The sequence below is a fragment of the Pieris napi genome, chromosome Z (assembly GCF_905475465.1).
Source record: "Pieris napi chromosome Z, ilPieNapi1.2, whole genome shotgun sequence".
Classification (NCBI taxonomy): Eukaryota; Metazoa; Arthropoda; class Insecta; order Lepidoptera; family Pieridae; genus Pieris; species Pieris napi.
This window is the reverse complement of record NC_062259.1, coordinates 11,078,371-11,100,666: the sequence shown is the minus strand read 5'-3', so window position 1 is coordinate 11,100,666 and position 22,296 is coordinate 11,078,371. Positions and strand designations below refer to the sequence as shown.

Sequence of the window (22,296 nt, the reverse complement as noted above, 5' to 3'; positions counted from 1 at the left end):
CACCTACCAATGCTTTTGTGTACTATAACAACATTTTGAACTTTGAATATAAGCTATTTATTATAACCAATAGATACCACCACACTAACCATAACATTATATTAATAAGTTTCCTAAAATATATACATATATGCACCTCATATATAACCAAGGACGTAATTCAAACCTTACGCTTATTATATCAGCCGTACAGTAGTTAAGTTATATCTAATGATAAAATATATATTTGATAATCGTCTGAACTGTTGAAAATTGGCGCTGGATTAATTAATTACTGCGAAAACAATCCTTTAGCTTTCGGTTTGATCTATACATCTTTTATAGGCTCATTCTTAATGACCGCTTCTGACTACGTAAGTAAATTGCTTAGTAACCATTAAATGTTCGTGATCAACATGAAGTACTACAAGGTTGTTACAGTATGTTTAACTCCCGTAAAGATTTCGCATGTCAGCCCCTAATAAGTCAAGAAAAGCCTAAGAAACATGGCCGTTGCTCGTCTTACATCTTTCCCTTACATTATGCCGATCAAATTAAATAATTTACAACTTTACATTGTTTCATCTACCTGAGTATATAAGTGGCAATGATTAAAAATAATTCCGAATTTACGCATTGAAACATTTTATTTAAATACCTACCTTCTAGCATACGTTTATAAGTTATATAGTCCCATATAAGATTGCAAGCGGAAATAAATTTAACAATATCTATAATAACTCGTTTAGAAATGTTGGATTTTTAATTTATAACCAGAGAATAAAAAAATTCATGAAACTACAAACATTCTATTTAAAAATGAAGTATTTCGAATGTTAGCATTACAAAATTTGTTGTTCGTGTCAGATGGCTATTGTCACAAATTTTACTTGCGACAAGTAGACAGTCTGCGGAGCGCGGCAAGCTAGTTCTCACTATGTCTCTGTAGATAATGAAAGTAAGGATAGGGATGAATATTAATGTACCTACCAACACTTGCCATAATGGAACTATTAAGAATCGATATATATATATATTTATATTCAAATTCAAACTCATTTATTCATTAAGTAACATATTTGATGCTTCTAATTTTACATTTACTGTCAGTTCTCAAATCAATGGCGTAGAACGGACGAGAAGAACTGGCAATAAACTCTCCGCCACTCTTTTTAATCGCCAAGTTTTTTTGCTTTACAAAATATTTAAAGGAGCTGCAACCTTTACCGCACTGCACCGTGTTCCACAAGACATAATATTTAAGTTATTTCTTAATTAATAATTTAAAAAAAGCAAAGATTTGTCGTCTAACAGCATGTTCACCATGCTTACGAAATAGGAGCACACACTTACATTCTCGTGGGAACAACACCCATATACATAGTCGAAATAACAACTCGTACACGAATTCAAGACATTCCGACCAGACATCACAAGTGCCACCCGCTCACGAGTATGACGCATGGCCAGCCACCGGCCCCCTCGCCATATTTTCGGGAGAGGGACAACTCGACGCATGGACACCCTATATAGGGGTAATTACTAGACAAGTATATATAAGATATATTATTGAGGATTTTCAAAATAAACCACAAAATGTTTCTCTGAAAATACAAAGTTTTGTTTTATTTATCACGCCTTTACTAATTATAGTTTAACTATGACAATAATTATTAAATCTCACCTGAAAATACAGGTAAAGTTCACTAATAAAGTCTCCTCAATTATATCCATTAATCTATCTCACTACAAGTTTTTTTATGAGAAAAAATGCACAGAATAATCTGAACGCCATTTCATCGCGCGTCACGATGATGCGTCGCCTACCAACTTCCACAGACAACTTATAAAAGCGCGAAGCGCGCCAAATTCATATTAATGAAATGCGATTTCATTACATCTAACTCTAAATAATATAGATAAAATACAAAGATAATAGATACAGTGTATAGATATACACTGTATGATGTATCTATTAGCTATCTTCAAGTAAGTTAGTAGTAAGAATAAAGTTGATTCTGTTTTTCTGATGCCAGTGTCAATCCTGTAAATGGAGTTTGATATTTTCTCTATTAGCTTGAAAGGGCCTATTTTTAATTCGTCTCGTACTTAAAATTATATTGACTTTAATACTTTTTTGATGTTTCTAACTAGTTGATCATTATTGTTCATACCTTAAAACTGATTTAAATGTTTGTCTGTAATTTAATATTGAAACTGCACTTCTGTAATGGGATTTATATTGGTTTTCTAATAAATGATAAATCGTTGAACATATTGTTGTCCTACTTATTTTAAAAATAAAAACGATTGCGGTGAAGTATCTTCTAGATTCTTGCGTAAGTGCTTCTAGATATACGACCACCACTGTATCTATATAGTAGCAATGTTAATTTTCTAACCTAAGAAAAACCCCGGATTATATTTACCCATCGCGGTTTATACGTGCTACGATTACATCGTAAATAAAATAATTATTATTTATATAATTTTATTGGATCACAGAACTAAATGTCGTACATTGTAACTACACACATTAAAGTTATATATTTTGAGCAACATCTTTATTCACACCAACACTATAACATAATACAAATGAGGGAAACTAATGTTAAAACATTTAGAAGTTATCGATTACATATGTACGATGGCAGACTGGTACTTTAACATCAAATCTATAAACAAACAATCTAATGTTAAGTCAAAAACTTATAATTACCTAATATTTCAGTTAGCAATCTTGAAAACATTTTTATTATACCTTATTTATTAAAACACGAATTCCATAATGCCGTACTACAAAAGCGCCAGCGTGTTTAATCCGATTACATCAAGTAAGACGGAAACATATTTTATATAAGAAATTTATCTTGCGACACAAATTTACTATTACATCTTAAAGTCAAACTATATCAGTCGAAATCTACAATACGAGACTTACTACATTACATACTATTTACAGTTAAAATAAAGATAAACAGCGAACAATATATTTAGTCGAAAAAAGTTAAAGGAAATGAATGTAAAGGGAACTTAACACAATGATTTAAAACTAAAATCTACACTGTTTATTCAAAACACTGTCATTCCAAAATACTATTCGACAGAAAACGCTATTTTGCTTTAGTTTTAACATTTAATTATTATGATTTCAAGATTGCTAACATTATTCAGTTGAGTACTGCTAAACTTAACTATGTTGTGAGTATAAATTACCAAAAAATTATAATTTATAAAATACTTCATCATATTAACATAAATCTAAGAACTGTTACAATATTTAAATTTTTTGAGAATATTAACCACATTTATTAATTATTACTTAAATTTTTACATTCAAAGGAATGGTTTCTCTTTTTATGCTGTACTTCTTAAAACCCGCCTTGCCACGACCTTGTATTAGCTACGAAATACTTTTAAAAACGCGCTGTTAAAACCTCATAAATATCGAGATATAAATCTCTCCTTGTATTTAAATATTTATCAGACATAATATCAAGCCTGGTATTATTTTATATAAAACGTAACTAAATAATATTGACTGCGTTAAATAGTGGTTTTATTGCAATTAACTGAGGTATGAAGGACAATTTCCTGTCGATTAAGATAATTACATGTATGAAGCTTTTGAATTGCCATATTCAAAGGCTGAATATGAATTGAATTTATGCTGCATATTTACCGCAGTATTTGCTTTCATTTAGTTCTGCATCACTGTTTATTTACACGCGCTATTAATAAATTAAACATTCAAACAGTTCTTAGATTTAATAAAATTTATTTTTCCGTGTAAGTTGGATTGCACCGATTAAAAACAATAGTAGTCAGTCAATTAGCTAGAATTTAGAATATTTCAAGAGATTCTTCTTAACAGGAAACAGCTCTGCAAACAGCACAATTTTAAGTAATAACATATACCATTTTAAAAACATCAAAAATGTTACAAATTCACACATTTTAAATTCAATAAAGATTTAGAAACATAATACAAATTTACTATCCAAATAGACCAGCTTCTTGCACCACGAAACGAGACATTAATTTTAATACTGATAAAGGAAACGCGGATATATCATCCAATACTTCTAGTTAAAGCTATGTGGTAAATTACGAGTAATAAACAATAGATCAATTTATAGAAGGCGGACGGTGTTAGCCTCTACTACAGGCCTTGTCTTAGAATGTTATTTGATGATTGATTGCAACTACTTATTCTGTGGGTAAGATAATAAAACGAAACAGGAATTATGGCCCTTTGATTGTAATTGGTCAACACGCATACACATATAAAAGTCAAAATACGTTTGTCCAATCACAGTAGAATGCAGGCCTTCGTCTTTTGTTTTATATTCTCAGCCCCCAGGAATTCTTCGAAAAGTTATATGCCCTTTAAGCTTGGTAGAAATATCATTGTAACGGCAAGTGTGTGGTATGATAGTGTAGGAAAAGCATTGACTTTTAGTTGTCCTTTCATAATTCAACCGAAGTGTAGTGATTGTCTATATAACAAAAGATTGTTTAAATAATATAAAATTTACACAATACTTTACTACTCTAACAATATACGTAAATTAGTTTTATGAACGAAATCAAAAGCCTATAGAGCCACAACTCACGAACAAAAGAGTTTAGTCGCCAATTAGTACTAAAATAATATTTGTTTGGTGTTAAAGAATTCAGAAGTAACAAATATTTAAGTCTATCACAATGATTAAAGAATTTTTTTAGAATGTGTGCATGATAATCAAATTTCAAATGTTATTTTGATAATATTTCAAAAATTACAGCCTGAATTTGGCACATAATTCTGTACGAAATTCAAAATTTATCTTCAAATTAACATCTAATTACGAGAGGTGTATTAAAATTACGAATTTCCATAATATAAATGTGATTGTACAATAATAAAAATATATTATATGCATAATCTACAACCTTTATTGCATCGTGCTTTCATGTGCTTTTTGCAGGCTTATATGACAAAAATTTGTGGGGCTAACGTTAATTCATGACTGTCGGTGTTCCATTTCTCATGTAAAGAATAACTGGGTAAGATCATCTGAGTCCTTCCATCGTTTTTTTAGCCCTCTCAGGACAAATCGATTACACGAATGGCAGACTACACCGATGCATTCATGTTGCTGTGATAATTCATCTATATCAATTTTGAAATTCTAAAATTATTCATTCCATTTAAAATCCTAGTGAAATTTCTAATCTTCGGCTATTATTTTATTTGAACATTATATCCACTTGCTATAGTATAGTCTTACAAAAGGTATATTATGAGTGCTTTTACCAAAGGAGCAGACCTAATAACTTGATATCATATAAGTTTTGAACAATTGATACTAAATACATAATTTTCTAATCGATTTCATATGTCAATATATATATATTTTATTCTAACCTTTATTTAAATGTGATTTAGAATTTGGTTTCGCGCTGAAGGTATCCGGACGAATTGAGTAATTTTATCATTCAATATAAATAAATGTCTTTCAATAATGGATATAGTAAAGGATAAACATTCGTCGATAAATTATATCTTTCCTAATTTATTTTAACATATTTTTAACACACAATTCGTCCGTTACCTGTCATGCTAATCTACTCTACTTCCTTACTATCTAAGTGCATAATTTACATTTTTCATTTTAATTTGACTGTTTTGTTTGAGTACATTGCGACAGTAAACCAACATTACTATAATTCTCTGCAATAAACTTAACGTTGTTAAATATTTTTCATAAATGCCAACACTTTGATATTATTCCTTTGTTTTGTTCTATTACAACCTTCGGATTAACTTTCAAGGAAAAGGTAAGGTAACTTAACGAGTCACATGCATAGTATTAACGTGAAATTTTAAAATATTCAGATATAACAAATGATAATCCTTTGAAACTTGTGAATATATGGTCTATACTTAAATATAAAATCTTATACATACAATTTTACTTATATATTGAGCACGTTTAGACGTAATTAATATACGTTTCTCGGCCTGTAACATTCATGAGTCAAAATTCAGACGATAAATTTAACCTTAAAAATATCTTTTATCAGTGAATTATGAAGGTGGCTAAATACAATAATAAATTGTTATTTTCTAATACACCTTTATGCAGCGCATTTTTGTAAAATTTAAATAACTTTTTGCATTTCAAACTGCATTGGCGAGAAATTAAGCCCTAATTATGACGCTAAAATGAAAAAGGTTATTCAAAAAACATATTTAAAATCAAATGCTTATTATGTTAAATAAATATAACGAGTAAGTATTCATTATAGATGGATTAGGGATCGATCGATTACAATCTATAAAGTCAAAAACTCCCGGTAAGCGAGAAAGTTGTTACTGAATGTTATGTGAATGATTTAAGAGAGAAAAGTTGAAGGGCAAATAAGTCAACATCATTATTATTACCAAATGTAACCTACTAGACTTCAATAACAAAGTAACGACATACGTAGCTACGACATGTATATCTACATATAAATAAAATATAATTATTCACGGAATATAACAATACCTTTTTGTATATAACGTGACTTTAACAACTTAAAAATAGAACTAAATTAAATAATATGTAGGTAGAGGCGTCGTAGTACCAACTATTGTGTTCTGTACGTCCGAGTATTCGTACTTGATAGAAATACTCGACAAGCCATCAAACTTTAAAACCACATGTATCGGGGTGGCATGTAAACACAACTACAACTAATACATTAGGTACAGAAGCTTCAACCTAGGCGTTAAGTTGTGGTACATTTACTAGACACTCTAGTCACTCTAGACACATTCAGCAACAGCCCTGCGATTCTGTAACTCACTTTTCGAACTCTCACAGCGGTTTTCACAGCGGCGGTCGCGCTCAAATCAGTCGTAAAGCAGTCATTTTACGATTGGGCATTCTGATAAAGAGGGAGCTTGTAGTTTATTGTTTATGCCTATAACTGCTTCACGACTGATTTGCGACCGCCGCTGTGATAACCGCTGTGAGAGTTCGAAAAGTCAGTTACAGAATCGCAAGGCTGATCTATATAGGTTGCATTTCTCATTCCTATTATCTATTAAACTATGTATCAAAATAACACTCTCGATTCGGGCCCAAAGCCAAAAAGGAAAAGACTATGTTTTAAGACTCGTAAAAATCTCTTAAAAATCATTAATTATAAATTAAAATTTCACAGCAGTATATCTTGTACAAACATGTTATTCAGGCATACTTATCACTCACAGTCACTCTTATAATAACATCGAAACTTTCACGAACATAGTACACAGTTAACATATAGATAAATATTATAGTTTTGAAGGTACAAAATTATTTTATCATATTATAACTCACAAATGAACTAAATGCTTTTATCTCTATGACTGCAAATTAAATATATGATAGATGAATCATATTTTTAAACTATAAATTAAATGTCAAATTAATCAAAAAAACTACCTAGAAGTATGAATGTACCAGCACGGTACTTACCATGAAATAATTATAAGAGAAACATAAATAATTGGGAAAACTATTGTCAAAAAATTAACAGTCATATTTTGATAAATTAGATAATACACCATTATTGGAGCATTACCATTACCTCTGATGTGGGAAGTATAGCAAATTCAGGTTTAAAAATAAATAAATATATTATGCATTCTTATTCTATACGGTTATCATCGCTATGTTGAGATATTTGGTCGATGTTAGATTTTATAGGATTATTTGCTTGGTATGCAAAAAGTTATACAAAAAGATCCTTAACCATGGTTAAGATAAGTCACAAGAAATCTGTTTCAGCGTTTTTTGCAACGTGCCTTGACTCTTATAGAGTCACATAAGTGTGTAATACTTGGTCATGTACAGTTTTAGACAAAGTTATTGAACCTTATGCATAAAAGTTGTGAAAAATGCTACGTATGAAAAACGAGCAAAAGTGAAAGATAAATAAACAGTAATTTTCCGTAGCCTGTAGTATTTTTCTCCTTGAAAACTCCTTAGGAACATAATCTTCGTGGGATTGACCTTTGACCAGTATTGTGATTAATATTAAAACATTGTTTCAATAGAGCATTTCTGATTTAATTATGTTTTCTCGTAATGTTCGTACGTAAAATGTATATGTATTTTAAATACAAAAATATATACATAATCGTAATTTGAAATCAATTACGATACTAGATTAAATGTAGATTTTTCTCTTTTATATATGAAGGTAAAACAGTTTTGGTATCTTCCCACATCAGAGACCGGATTATAACAATATTTATTCTAAACACGTGGATGCAAGTGTACTGTGCACTAGAATTGTAATATTGTGTCATCAGTGTATAATATTTAAAATTGAAATAAATTAGTTTTCTATAAATGATTTTTACATATACGTCTAGAATCATATTGATTATCTTAAAAGTTTACTGCTATAAATATATATATATAGGTATTTACACACTTAGCTTATATAAATTACCCGTGGTCATTTAACTGCGAGTTATCGTCTTTTGACTATCATGTTTTTTTGTCTTTTTTTGTAATTTTCTACATAACTTTTGTTATATCACTTCAGGGAGCATATTGATACTAAATCAGGTATCATGTAGGAGGCACATTACACGAAAACAAGGAATATTTAGAGTGACCGACAATTTTTTTAAATATTATTATAACACTTAGTAATTCATTTGATAGACATAGTTATTTAAGGAATAAATTTTACTTCACTATCGTTAGAAATTGTATGTCTAATTTAATACACTTTATATTAACTATGATACTATACACTAACAAGTCTACGTAATTTGTATAGAATAACCTTTCGGAAATGTTTGATTAGATTCTGTTGATTCGTGCCACTTACATCATAAACAAAGATACATTGTGATACTTGTATGTCAATAACGTGCTACGTAGTATTATTACTATACTATGCAAAGATTTAAATATTACATGGTTTGGCCAAAAATCATTCGAGTACCATTATCAAGCCGTGTTATTTAATGTTCTTCCCCGAGAAGTACCAGATCGTCAGCGACGACATCCGAAACGTGAAGGTATATAATCCAGTACATTAGGTTGAAGCAGACAAAGCAAACGGGAAAAACTATGCGCGAGTATTTGTCGATGTCCGAAGGAGTCGTGCCAAGCAGCTTGTTGATACTCTGTAAATTTTTTCCAACTTAACATTTTTAGACTATTATAAATTATTGGATTATACATTCGCTAGGCGAACTTTCGCGTTGCATTACCAAATTCACATTCGCTTAACAATTGAGTATTAGAACGTCAACTAACCTTCGATGCTTGTAGTAGATGCGGTGGTATTTCTTCTTCTGAGGGAGGAGCAGCTGGGGCTGGCGGTGGGGGGGCTCTTGCACCATTAATCGTGTTTTCATGAGTCACAGCTTTTGAGTATACTTTCGGGTCGTGGACTTTGAAGCGTACCTCCTGTGTGTGAGGGTTGTAGGACTAAATTAAAGGCAGTAGTATCAAACGTTTTTCAGTTATAGGCTTTGATTTAAACTAAAAGAATGTTGTACGTACCGATGAGCGGCTAGGCGGAGCAGGTCTTGAAAGTGTGCTTGTTCTAGGCGGTGGAAGTGGCTCAGACGTGCCAGGAGGGCCGTCGATATGTATCTTTTTCTCGGCAGCCATTTTCTGGACAGCAGTAAATCGTTGTTTCCTCATTTGAATCCTTTTAGCCATGTATCCAACAGTAGCGTATTCTGAAAAGGAAATAAGGCTAATTCACCCTTTCCAACTTAGGGAGCGTTCAAGTATTACGTAACGAATTTTGGGAGGGGGGGGGTACATTTGTAAAACGTTACGGAACGTAACGGATTGAATTACGCGTTATTGTTAATATTATTTTCGACTTCCCAGTACTTTACATTACATAATGGTAACTATGGTATGGTATGGTATAAAGAGTCACTAGGTGGTCACGAAACGGCGCGTTACATGGGGGGGGGGTCAATAATCTCCAAAAATTGCGTGACGTAATACTTGAACGCTCCCTTAGCAAAGTGATCGCGTAGCATTTTACACATATATCTTTAAGTATTACCGTTTTTAAACAATCTTTATACAACACTATACATAAAACGCATCTTGTAATATTTTGGTTACCTAGTAGACTAGCGAAGACCATTACGAAGCAGGTGCCCAAGTAAACATCAATGGATTTAACATACGAAATCTTGGGAAGAGCGGCGTTGGTTGAAGACATAAGGGTAGTCATGGTCAGCACAGTGGTCACACCAAGAGAGACACGTGCGGGTGTTGCATTCCGATTCAACCAAAATGATACCCATGATATGATCACAATTAAACCAGACGGGATGTATATTTGAATCAGATAGTATCCCATTGAACGCACGAATTGGATTTCACAAGCCAATCGGGAGTAGTTTCCTGAAAAAGAACTCTTGTTTAGTTAAATGTTTCGATAAATTAGAAAAAAGATAGAGATTTTCGAAAGGAAGAGCATAATGAAGTTGAACGATCCGAACAATAGTGAAGTCGAATCAAGCGATCAACATGCAAATGGTCGTTGTAATAGACCATAAAGAAATAAAAGGCTCATTCTTCATCACTGGTAAATATGGATAGTGCCAAGTACCTGTCGTAAGAGAAATCTCCATAGCTCGTTGTCGATGGCCCAGAACCTTGAACTGCGGCAGGGACACCTCACTTGATACGCCTACTGAGTTGGGCCCCTCATTCCACTTATAACGGATGTCCCGCATGGTGTAGCCAACTGTACCATGCAGAAATATGGAACGATAAAATAAGCACCCATTCCACTGGGGTTTTAGTATATTGTAGAGTGAATGAGCCATCTACCAAAGCTAATAGTTCGAAGTGAAATAAAAAAATGTATGCCAAAAAGAAAGCGTTAGTTTGTATATGTCTACAAGCTACTTGGATATCCACAATAGTTTTTGAGTTTAAAGAAAACTTAATTATCATGTAACTTAAGCGCGAAACTATACATGGCGAAACTATCATGTTTTCATAATAAAGTAAGCTTGTATGAGACTCACAGCTTTCGATTTCAATGTTGCACAGTTGACGATCCATAGGAAAGTATTGTAGGTCCATGGGACAGGAGGCCGTTATTGTTAATCTAAAAAGAAATACTCATATAGTAATACAATTTGTGTCCATTTATCAAATAATTTGGAAACTACTAAAGTATTACTTTTACTCCTAACCTTATACTACGTGTAATAGATCCAGAATGGTGAATACGTATAAATTCATTGCTAGTTGTTGCAATGTGAAAATAGGATTGTTTTTCATTTACGAAAAATGTGTCAGGCACCCATATGTTCCTGATAAATTCCGATCCAACTGACAATGTTTCAACACCTGGGCGCTTTTTGTATGCAAGCCTCGGATCAGTCCAGAACTGACGGAAGTAGAAATCCAATGTGAAATCCTAAAAATAAAAAGAGTTATAGAAAACATCTCACTTCAATTGCAAACACAATTATTCATTCCGGACGTCGTGCAAAAAACTGTGTTATCCAATTCCTAAAGGAGACGTTTCGAATAGAAATTAACTTTTTGTTAACACAAAACCGCCAATATTAAAATCGCGAATGAGTTTTTGAATAGTTTTTGTTAAAAAATTAAGAGAAATTACAATTTTAATGAATACTAAACGGTTAATAAATGATAGGGATGGGATGGGATGAAACGTATCCTTTATGTTTAAATGTGAATTTTCTGTGCCTTATTTTAGTCACCGGAATGCACAACTTGTGTTTTATATAACATCTCATATTATTGCAGACATATTATATGTAATAAGACAGCTCATTAGTATTTTAATTTTAAATTATTATAATACGTTATTTGTTATAACGTTGTCATAGAAACGTCTATATATCTGCAAATGAGATTAATAAATAACATTTTTGTTTTGTTACACACATTATATTAATTAAGTACACGTAAAACATTGAACGAATATCATTATATATAAGTGTATTCATTTGAAATCGTAAGTTATTTAATAAAGAACATATATTAATTTAATAGTCCTTATTTTACGTATACTTTTTGACGCAATCTAACAGCTATCGTTTTGGTCACGTCAGTGGTGACTTTATGTATGTCGTCCCCTTGATTTGGTTTCCACTAGGGGTCACAAACCCTGGTCACAGTTAGACGGTGTAATTTGGAACCGTTATCAAGGGAGAACCATGAGCGGCTTTTTGAAAAAAATAATACAATCGCGTTTGTTTTCAACATAAAAAATTGCGCTTATCGTCGCGGCTCGATATTGTAATAACGCAAGGTTGAAAGGCGGAACACAAAATTTACCGTCGTACAAAAAATAAAATTAAACGTTCACCTGTACCGATATAAAGAAAATCATAAAACAATTACGCTTCGAAAAGTTCCCTCGTCCAACTGGAACTCACGGACAACATTACAAACATTAAATACATTCATAGCAAGACTACTGAAAGTAAGAAAATTATTGCGAGTGGCGATTTTGAGGTGTAAACGCCAATCTGGGAGACAATAGTAAGAAATCCACAGACACAACAGATACCTACTCAAAAACATAAAAAGCTCAAAACATAATAACAACAATGGAGCATCGACAGAGTCTTGGGGGGGATGCTCAATAGCAAATTACATATTTGTCTTTTTTGACACACCTGGAAGGTAACACTACTTGCCAATGAAGTTTTAAATTTGGAACAGTAAATAGCATTTGTGGTAGTGTTAAACCGTCCAGGAGGTCTGCTCCATTACGCCGGCATGCTCGCAGCCTCGTGTCTAGGGCTGCTCGGTCGCTCGGCGCTGAGCCGAAGCGGCCGAGACAAGCGTGAGCTGACAGTGACGAGTACCATGAGCACTTCGGAGACGGAGCTGATAGACAGCACATACATGGTGACGCCCACCTCCACTGGCGGACCTGCAATCAAGCCCAATCGTGAGTCGAGCGCGCATGCGCGAGTGAAAACCAAACCAAAGGATGATCCCCGGAACCCTTATTCGAAGACGGACTAGGTCCGACTCGAAAAAGAGTAAACCTAATTCTTCAGTGAACATGACCATCTACGTAAAAGTAGTCTCTTAAATACCATTTTAACTTCAGATAGAGAACTGATGGACAGCACGTACATGGTGACTCCAACGTCCACTGGTGGTCCTGAAATATTATATTAGTTACTTCACATTACACCAAACCTCAATGATGAATTTTTTGAATCCTGATGCTCTTTAAACATTGTGCCGGCGAATTAAAAAATATAAAATAAAATAAAAAGGTTATCCTCCAAAACATGACATACATATATCAACGAAACATAATAAATAAAATACATCTCCAAACTCAAAGAAATGCATGGCGATACAAATCTCCTGGCGGAAAACATGCCCACGTATATACTTACTCAATACAGGTAGAAACTAAACTGTCGAAAAAGGTTTTCCAATTACGAAAAGATATTATTTTACTTTTGTATTTCCTGAAATATGAATTTTAAATAAGCTTCTTAAAGAATTGTGCAACAGTAATAGTTCTAGAAACGAGACATTCAGCTCTCCTGACAGCTCAGACAATGAGCTTAAATTATTCAAAGCGAATTCAAATATTATTATTTATGTAAGAAATTACTTTGGGCGAATGTAGCATAATGAATATACAAACAGAATAGTAATGTTGTTTTGTTGCCATAACACACTATTGATTTGAATTTACATTTATAGTCGCGCATTGAATAAACAGAAAATTTTACTTACCAAGCCCTAAAAATTCAATAACATTTAAGAAATATACATTATTTTTCTCGTCGCTGTTCTATTGAAGACATTCTGGAACATAGATTTCGTCGTCCAATGCTATCCTATATTTTGATTTACATCACATAACAACAACAAATTATTATTTTAACAAAAAGTTTGAGAAATTTTGAACGTGTGAACCACTCTTGCACTTAGAGCAAAATTACGTAAATAGCGCTAGATTTTTGCAGTAAGCAAAGCGGAGTTTTGGGAATATGAAGATCACTCACCGCCATAATTGGGCCTCACTCTTTTGTCGTAGCTGACACTCAGAGAGTCCAAAATAGCTGAGATGTTGACATCGCCAAACATTCCTCCGCCTCCCGCTCCCCTGTTGACAATGCTTCATTATATCATCTTTTATTTACGTGAATATCAAGTTTCCTATTGATGACTATTAATTTTCTTCATAGACGCGTCTAACGGTCCTTCACAGTACTATCCTCTGTTGCCAGTTGATACACTCTTTTCTTGAAGGAAAGGAGTTAAATTGGTTGGAAATATATTAAAAGGCAGCCACATAGTGCTGGTGTAAAAAGTATGAAACGTTATTTCAGTCAGGGAACGACGAACGACAAACGAACGATCACGCGAAACGTCGAGACAATTTTTTTCCGCCGCACTTATGATTTTCTAGAAAAAAAGCTGTAAGTCGGTACCTATTATGTGCAATATATTGTGAAAATTCTTATCTTTTTCATAGAAATGACAACAAATGGTGTGACAGTGATCAGTAAAAAATTGTACAGAATATTGAAAAAGAAGCAATTATTTTGTTACACCGTAGTAAATTACAAACAAATAATAAGAAAGACTTATACAAAACAATTTTTTTTATAAAAAATATATAGAGATTTGCATTCTATTACATAATTTACATAAGAAAATTATAAAAAAATCCTAAAACGTTTACGTTTCTATCTTGCATGTATACATTTACATAACATACTCTCTCTTGATGCACCGGCTTGTCGCATTCATAATAAATTTCCGCCGGTCACCGGCGGTGTTAGATAACTCTAAATTTATCGTTTAAATTAATCTATCAATTTCAATTCCCATAATGAAATTGACATGAATTTAATTTACTTAATATAAGTTATTTTAATTTTATTATTAATTTACTTATAATAAGATATTTTACATATTCTCTTTTATTAAATTCATGAAAGCGCGAGCTGCAATGCCAATTATTATTATAATCCAGTTAACATTTAATTGCTGAAATTATTAAAATGCGGTTCGGAATTTTGACAATACAAAATTATCGAATAATAAATAAAGGTGATTTATATAAAGTTAGGCTGTGCTCTATGGTTTAGCCGCGTCTATTCCGTGGAAACACCTTTTTAATCACCACTTAGGAGATTCTGTTCTGTTAATCTAATAGGCAAGTAGGTGATCAGCCTGAGCTTGACACACGCTGTCGACTTTTTGGGTCAAAGCAAGCCAATTTCCACACGATGTTTTCCTTCACCGTTCGATCGAATATTGAATGTGAACATAGAAAGTCGACCTCAGGGATGAGATTGTGTTCAATTAAACTCAAGCTTCATGCTATTATTATATTATATTCATAAAAACTAAATCAGTGTTATTGATTAGTTTTATAATGAATTTAAATTCTTATAATTCAAATTATATACATATTACGCTTCTCTAACAGATGCAATTTTGAAATACCATTTCGATAACACACCTCACGCTTTTTAGGTTCCATACGATTAGCTACCCCTCTGACGTCTTTTTAAAAACATTTTTTGCACTTTAGTATTTCTTTTTCCGTACTTAAACAATCGTTGTTGTTCAATAATATTACGTACATGTTACCTTTTTTATGAGTACTATTAATATAACGAAGTGTTAATAAATAAATAAATGCACTTTAATTATAAAGCACTCTCATTTCCGTCGTTTTCTGTCGAATTGTGTTTACGCTGTGATAAAGACATATTAATAATTTTGTAACAATGCTGCAACCTTTCTTAATTCTTATATGAGATTTCTTATTCATGTACAAGGGGATATAGAAATACTCCAACCATTAGGCTTTTTTCCATTTAATCCAAACCATTAGGAACCACTAGGCTTATATTGCTCAACTTTTTATATATATTTAGACTATTACACGATCTGATACGTCAGACCAATTAGTCAGTATACAAGACCTTTGACATAGAAAATTTTATAAAAAAAATACAGCAAAAATTAATTTCACGTTTACCTAAATATTATAATATGGTATATGGTTGGTAGACTCAGTTTCCGCACTTAGACATGTACTCGGTCCGTTTTGCGAAATGATATAATATAAAATTATACAAATAAAATGTTTGCTTTAAAGTCTGCGATACATTGGCATAAATTGCAGCCGAAGTCAATATTGCTAGCGCAATCAATTTCCCCGGAAATTGTGTTAAGGCAAACAGAGGATCGTGGCAAAATCAGTTAATTTACCCGTTTCTAATATCTTGAGGAAATAAGATTGAAATCCAAGCTGATAATGTAAGAGTTAATTGAATATTTTAAACACCGCTTCATTTACCGCTAACTGAAAATCAAACCAAAAATCATTTACTCACACTAACACGAGTTGAACGTCAAATTAAGAAATATACATTAAATGCTTGTAATGTTACATTTACTGCCAGTTCTCAAATCAAGGGCGTAGAACAGAAGAGAAGAACTGGCAATATACTCTCCGCCACTCTTTTTAATCGCCAAGTTTTTGTTTTACACAACGTTTGTAAGGAGCTGCAACCATTACACAATGACATCTTAAGTAATAAATAATAATAAAATAAACTTAAAACAAAGATTAGTCCCCTATCAGCAGGAGGCATGGTGTAAGTAGTGGCACGGAAAACAACCAACCTACGCTTTAAATCTTACAAAATACCAGAACAAATAAATTAGGATATGCTCGTTAATTTTATGTAGAATAACTAATTATTCATAGAATCAGGACTCGTGTGAAATTAATCTAACAGATGTATTCAATACCAGAAGGAAATTTAATGTCACAGTCAGGAAATTGACCGCGGCATTGACATTTTACATGAAGCGACGAGACATGCTTAAAAGTTGCATTGCGAGAATTCTGATTTCGAATTTATTGAATAACAAATTTTACCTGGAAAATATTTATTGGTATTCGGTATCAACTCGGCTATTTAGCCAGCTTGGCGTATTTTTTATTGCTTGAAAATACAAATTATATTATATTGCTTACTTTATGCCTGTTATACTTTATGCCGCAAACCTGATTATCAATTCTTAAACAAAAGAAATACACGACAAGCGTAATTTGGAGAAATCGCTTTACTTATCATAATTAACAGTTTTATAATTTCAATTATAAAATTCACAGCAGCGGTATCAGCTGCCATTGTGATAATAATTTAATAACATCAATGGCAAATTAGTTCAAAACCGTTAACACGAATGGTTTATTTAATTTGTCAATGTTGCTATAAATTAACGACTATTCTATGGTCGATAATACTAATGATTCCATGGTCATTATTATTAAAAGTAATTTATCATAACTTTAAACATTCGAAACTTAATGATAATAAATTTTAAAGTAATCTTTGCAACTCGTTCCTATGACTGTCGTTTGACCACCCTGCGACGGCCAAAGCCGAGGTCCGAGTCTCACAGGAGACGCTCTTGCGCTATTTGCGGGAAAAACGCCCAATCAGGCCGAGCTACGCTCGCCAAAACAGCCCGAGCTGCCCTGCGATTCTGTAACTCACTTTTCGAACTCACACAGCGGTTTTCGCATTGGTGGTCGCTCTTAAATCAGTCGTGAAGCAGTCATTTTATGATTTGGCATTCTGATAAACAATAAACTACAAGCTCCCACCTTTTCAAACCGCTGTGTGAGTTCGAAAAGTGAGTTACAGAATCGCAAGGCTGAACTGTAAAGACCCTTAAGGCTAACAGCGGGATTTCAATCAAAAATAAATACTTTAAAAAGACTCTAATGTCACATGGCTGATGCCTACAAACTAATTTATGACGTCAGTATTTCTGACGTCATTATTTTCAACAATTTGTTGAAATTCAGGTTGTGTTTTCGAGACATTGTTCAGGTTATCGTTTGTTGCTTTCTTTCTGACTCCTTCGTCCTTCCTGTCGCTAGACGACAATATTCCTATCATTCATTGTCAGTTACTACCTCTCACTCTCTACCATCCTATCTCCACGCGTAATCCTACGCGTATCTTCCTGCACCATTATTTAGGTGCTACCCTCGTTCTGGTCACTACTCTCGCCGTCATATATAATTATATAATGAAGCACTATAATTGCCCTAATGAGGCATTTATAGCCTGCGTAGTTGCTTGCTTAGCGTCCTATTTTAGTTACTATTTAATTGCATTAACTATTCGATTTTGCGTAATGTTCGTGTAGAAGGGAGGTCCCCGCCAACCTTTATCCCTAGATAAATATTTTTTATGTAAGATACAAAATATAGGAAAACCTAAGACAAATTTCTACTTTGCCAAAATAAATGAAACAGGTTGATGTTTAAATGTACGTGTGATACGATACAATAATTTCAAGTTGGTTGACGCGAAGGTTTATTTGCCTTAAATGAAAATACACTCAGAAATTTATCGGAACATTTCAACCAGACAGTTTCGTCGTGTTGACAAACAGAACGAGAAGTTCAACATGAAACATTTTAACATATACACGAGGGAGTGTTGCTAAGTTCAGCTAAACTGCATTCTAAATTTAAAAATGTAAATATAAAGTTGGCGGCGAAAGTAGCGAATATTTTGGTGAACTATAATTTATGTTTGAATAGCTTCTTTCTATTCTCAAATAAAAGTATTGATGCAAATTTTCATGTGAAATGAGTAACATACTCATATATATTGAAGGTCTTCTTGTTAGTTTTAGTGAAGTGAACTAATATATGCGCTGCTATAATGCGTTAATAATGTTTTGAGAAACGGGTATTAGAGTATTGAAGTAAGTTAAGTAGAATTGATTCGAAAACCACTTGTCGAGCAGAAATTGCCGTAGAAACTTTCAGAACACAACTATGAAGACGATATGGTGTTAGAATAAAATAATTGCTTTTAATGCTAATAAATTTTTAGGAAAACAATTTCTAATTAATTTTGTGTAGGCTAGATTGTGGTATAAATCGATCCTTTTTGTAGATAATTAATAAACAAATAAAGATTTTATGTTAGCTGTATAAAAATAAATTTTATTGTTCATATTAATTAATATTATTATTTAATTATTTCAATTTGTCAATTACGTTGTAAATTCACGTTATCGAAAAAATATTCAGTAACTGTAAAGAAATAGGTTCTTGCAATTTGATCTTTACTACATTAGGAGTTATATACGTGTTAATATAATTTGTGAATTAGATGTAATAAAAAAGTTTCTTACTTCTTGCCCTTTTTTCTAGTTATTTTATTAACTTTGAAATGCGAATTGAACGAGTCTCGAATACCTTACTTCTCTTGAAGTTTTTTATTTCAGACAATACAAGAATCTAACTTGAGATTCTTTAACGTAAAGTACAATAAATACAACCTCTTTAGGTCTTGGCCTCAGATTTCTGAATCTGTTTCATGATCATTTTTAAATCTAATAGGCAAGAAGGTGATCAGCCCCCATTGCCTGACACACGCCGTCAACTTTTTGGGTCTAAAACATGACGGTTTCCTCACGATGTTTACCTTCACCGGTCGAGCAAATGTTAAATACGCACATAGAAAGAAATTCCATTGGTGCACAGCCGGGGATCGAACCTACGACCTCAGGTATGAGAGTCGCACGCTGAAGCCACTAGGCCAACACTGATCTACAATAAAGTACATTTTTGTTAAAATGTATAAAGATCAAATGAATTATGAAGTTAATTTTAAATTTATACAACTGTTCTGACCTCTCGTATACAAATCTACCCTTGACACACTACATGCTCGTACAAACTGTATCGAGTTTACAGTTTTAACCTATCTGGTTGGTTATGTACATATTATGTACAGCCCTGCGATTCTGTAACTCACTTTTCGAACTCACACAGCGGTTTTCGCATCGGCGGTCGCTCTCAAATCAGTCGTGAAGCAGTCATTTTATGATTTGGAATTCTGAAAAGGTGGGAGCTTGTAGTTTATTGTTTATTAGAATGCCAAATCATAAAATGACTGCTTCACGACTGATTCGAGAGCGACCGCCGATGCGAAAACCGCTGTGTGAGTTCGAAAAGTGAGTTACAGAATCGCAGGGCAGGCATATAAGGATATTAATTATTGAATCTATATCGGTGTAAAGCGTACACATTGTCACCAAACTGTATTGTAGATTCCCCTTTCCGACAATAGGTCTCAAACAAACATGTATTCAAACAAAATGTACCTGTGGGATTACGCTAGACTGTATTCGAAATAGCCGTGATATTCAGAAATGGCGAATGCGATAACTGTGGTTGGAATTATAACGCCTAGCTGCTTCAACCAACGTCTAAAGCCGATTACCTCGATACAATCCGCTTCCACTCTTCGTTAAATAATGTTTACATTTTAATTAATACACTAATATTCAACGTTTAAAATATTGTACTGGTTTTATGAGATATAAAAAGTTTTTACTTGCCTTTTTCGTCTTATCGCTTCATTTTACACCGATGCGAATTATACTAGCATTGCCTTTATTGCTTATAAATCCACGGTTTTTATTATAAATAATGCAACCAGGAAATAGCTTTTATAAAATGATTGCTGCAAACCTAACCGCGTCTGAATAAAACCCAACTATTGAACTGTACTACTATATTTATATATTGTAAAGAAAAGATTTATGCAGTGATAGGAATGCGCAACCGACTTAGACCGGTACAGCTTCCTTCATAAAGAAGGTCCTCGTTTTATCGACTGTGACCCAATTTAGATATAACATTTATTAGTAACAAAACACACAAACAGAAACACAAAATAACAATAACAAAAAAAATTAGAGATAACAATTTTGTATTCTAAAGAACATGGTACGTTTTAAGTGTGTAATGCGTGTGGCTGTGGTAATTGGCACTGACTCAGCATTATGCTGAGAAGCAGAAAGTCCACAGCGTTGGTCATTCTGCCAGCAGTCATACGATAGCAGTGTTGTCCTAGTGGTTTTAGCGTGCGACTCATACCTGAGGACATTGGTTAGATCCACGGCTGCCCCAATGGAAGGGAAACATCGAAACCTAATAACTTGACGTATCGTACAAAATACATTATTATCCAGATACAAAGTTACAAGATGAAAATATGCCTTTAAAATTATTTTCTCGAAACTCAATATTAATTATTTTTTCTAAAAGTATCTTTAGGATATAATAACTTCCGCACACTAAATTATCTATGTTCCTGAAAAATACTTATATAATCTTTTGTAAATACTTCTTGTAAGTGCAATTCGTAAAACACATATATTTTGTAACAATTAAAATGCTTATTCAAACACAGTCAACTGTTTAGGCTTTTTGTTCTTTTATAAACTCTTGTATAGGAGCAAACTATACAGTAAAGTATAAAATTGTCTAAGATATATTAGTCCCGTCTTCTAGCGATCTTAAATAAAACAACTAAAATAAATTCGAAGACCCGGTTCCGGTTCGATCACTAAAGGTCCAGTTTTCAATAACAACCACAATAATATTAAATTAAAAATAAACACGTCTTCCCTCTTCACTTCATTTATTAAAACTCAATGACTAAACAACAACACTTATGATAATCGTATTAAAGTCCAAATAAAAGGTGTTAAAAGCATGGTTTTTTTTCCGAACAAAAAATCATAAGAGGAATAATCAAGGGGCGTCAAAGTGGAGTGGTTCTCAATAAGGGTACCCTTATGAAGTACCATAGATAGCTCGTTTCATTCTACTTAGACGGGATTAAAACACTTTCTTACCCATAATATTAGCCTCTAACGACCCTTATCGAAATTTGTGGAAATATTTTCATGATTCGCCTCATTCAAGGAATTATTTTAATAAATTAATTTTAAAGTAATTATTAGTAATAATAATCGGTCATAAAACTTTTATATATTCCACAGATATTAAATCTATAGAATACACGCTTCGTTTTTCTATTCTGATTTTGAGACATAACTACTATTAAAATTATTTTCATATGTAATACCACAAGAGCTTCAAAATTATCGGGTATTTCCCGATAGGTTCGTTGCAAACAATTAATATAGTCGTCATGACGACTATATTTGTTTGCAGGGAACCTTGAGGGAAATACCAGATAATTTTGAAGCTCGAGTGGTATTCGGGGGATTATTTTTCCGACCCAAATGTCGGCCAATAGAATTGCACCATGAGACGAAATGTACAGTTAACAAATAAGAATTTCATAATGAATAAAACAACTACTTAATACTTTTCTTGAAGCAACGACCAGAGAAAATTTTCACAAAAAATTTTCAGTATAATACCATGTAGGTTGTACCACGTGACGTCGAATGGTGC

At 32.8% G+C, this 22,296-nt stretch overlaps 1 protein-coding gene across 2 annotated transcripts in view; it reads right to left on the bottom strand.

The window, feature by feature from the left end:
- Nucleotides 1–6,922: 6,922 nt before the first annotated feature.
- The window catches only part of LOC125062775 (gamma-aminobutyric acid receptor subunit beta-like), a 36,849-nt gene continuing 21,475 nt past the window's right edge, over nt 6,923–22,296 (bottom strand). The window contains exons 2-10 of one of the 2 annotated variants that reach the window (XM_047668927.1): nt 14,021–14,121; nt 13,088–13,155; nt 11,198–11,424; nt 11,027–11,109; nt 10,603–10,740; nt 10,110–10,394; nt 9,525–9,706; nt 9,276–9,449; nt 6,923–9,142 (exon numbers count right to left, since the gene is read on the bottom strand). In XM_047668927.1, coding sequence (XP_047524883.1) covers nt 8,978–9,142; nt 9,276–9,449; nt 9,525–9,706; nt 10,110–10,394; nt 10,603–10,740; nt 11,027–11,109; nt 11,198–11,424; nt 13,088–13,155; nt 14,021–14,121 — 1,423 coding nt within the window. In that variant the 3' untranslated portion in view covers nt 6,923–8,977. Of the gene's footprint in view, nt 9,143–9,275; nt 9,450–9,524; nt 9,707–10,109; nt 10,395–10,602; nt 10,741–11,026; nt 11,110–11,197; nt 11,425–12,850; nt 12,919–13,087; nt 13,156–14,020; nt 14,122–22,296 lie in introns of both variants that reach the window. The other variant, XM_047668928.1, reaches the window with a different exon arrangement.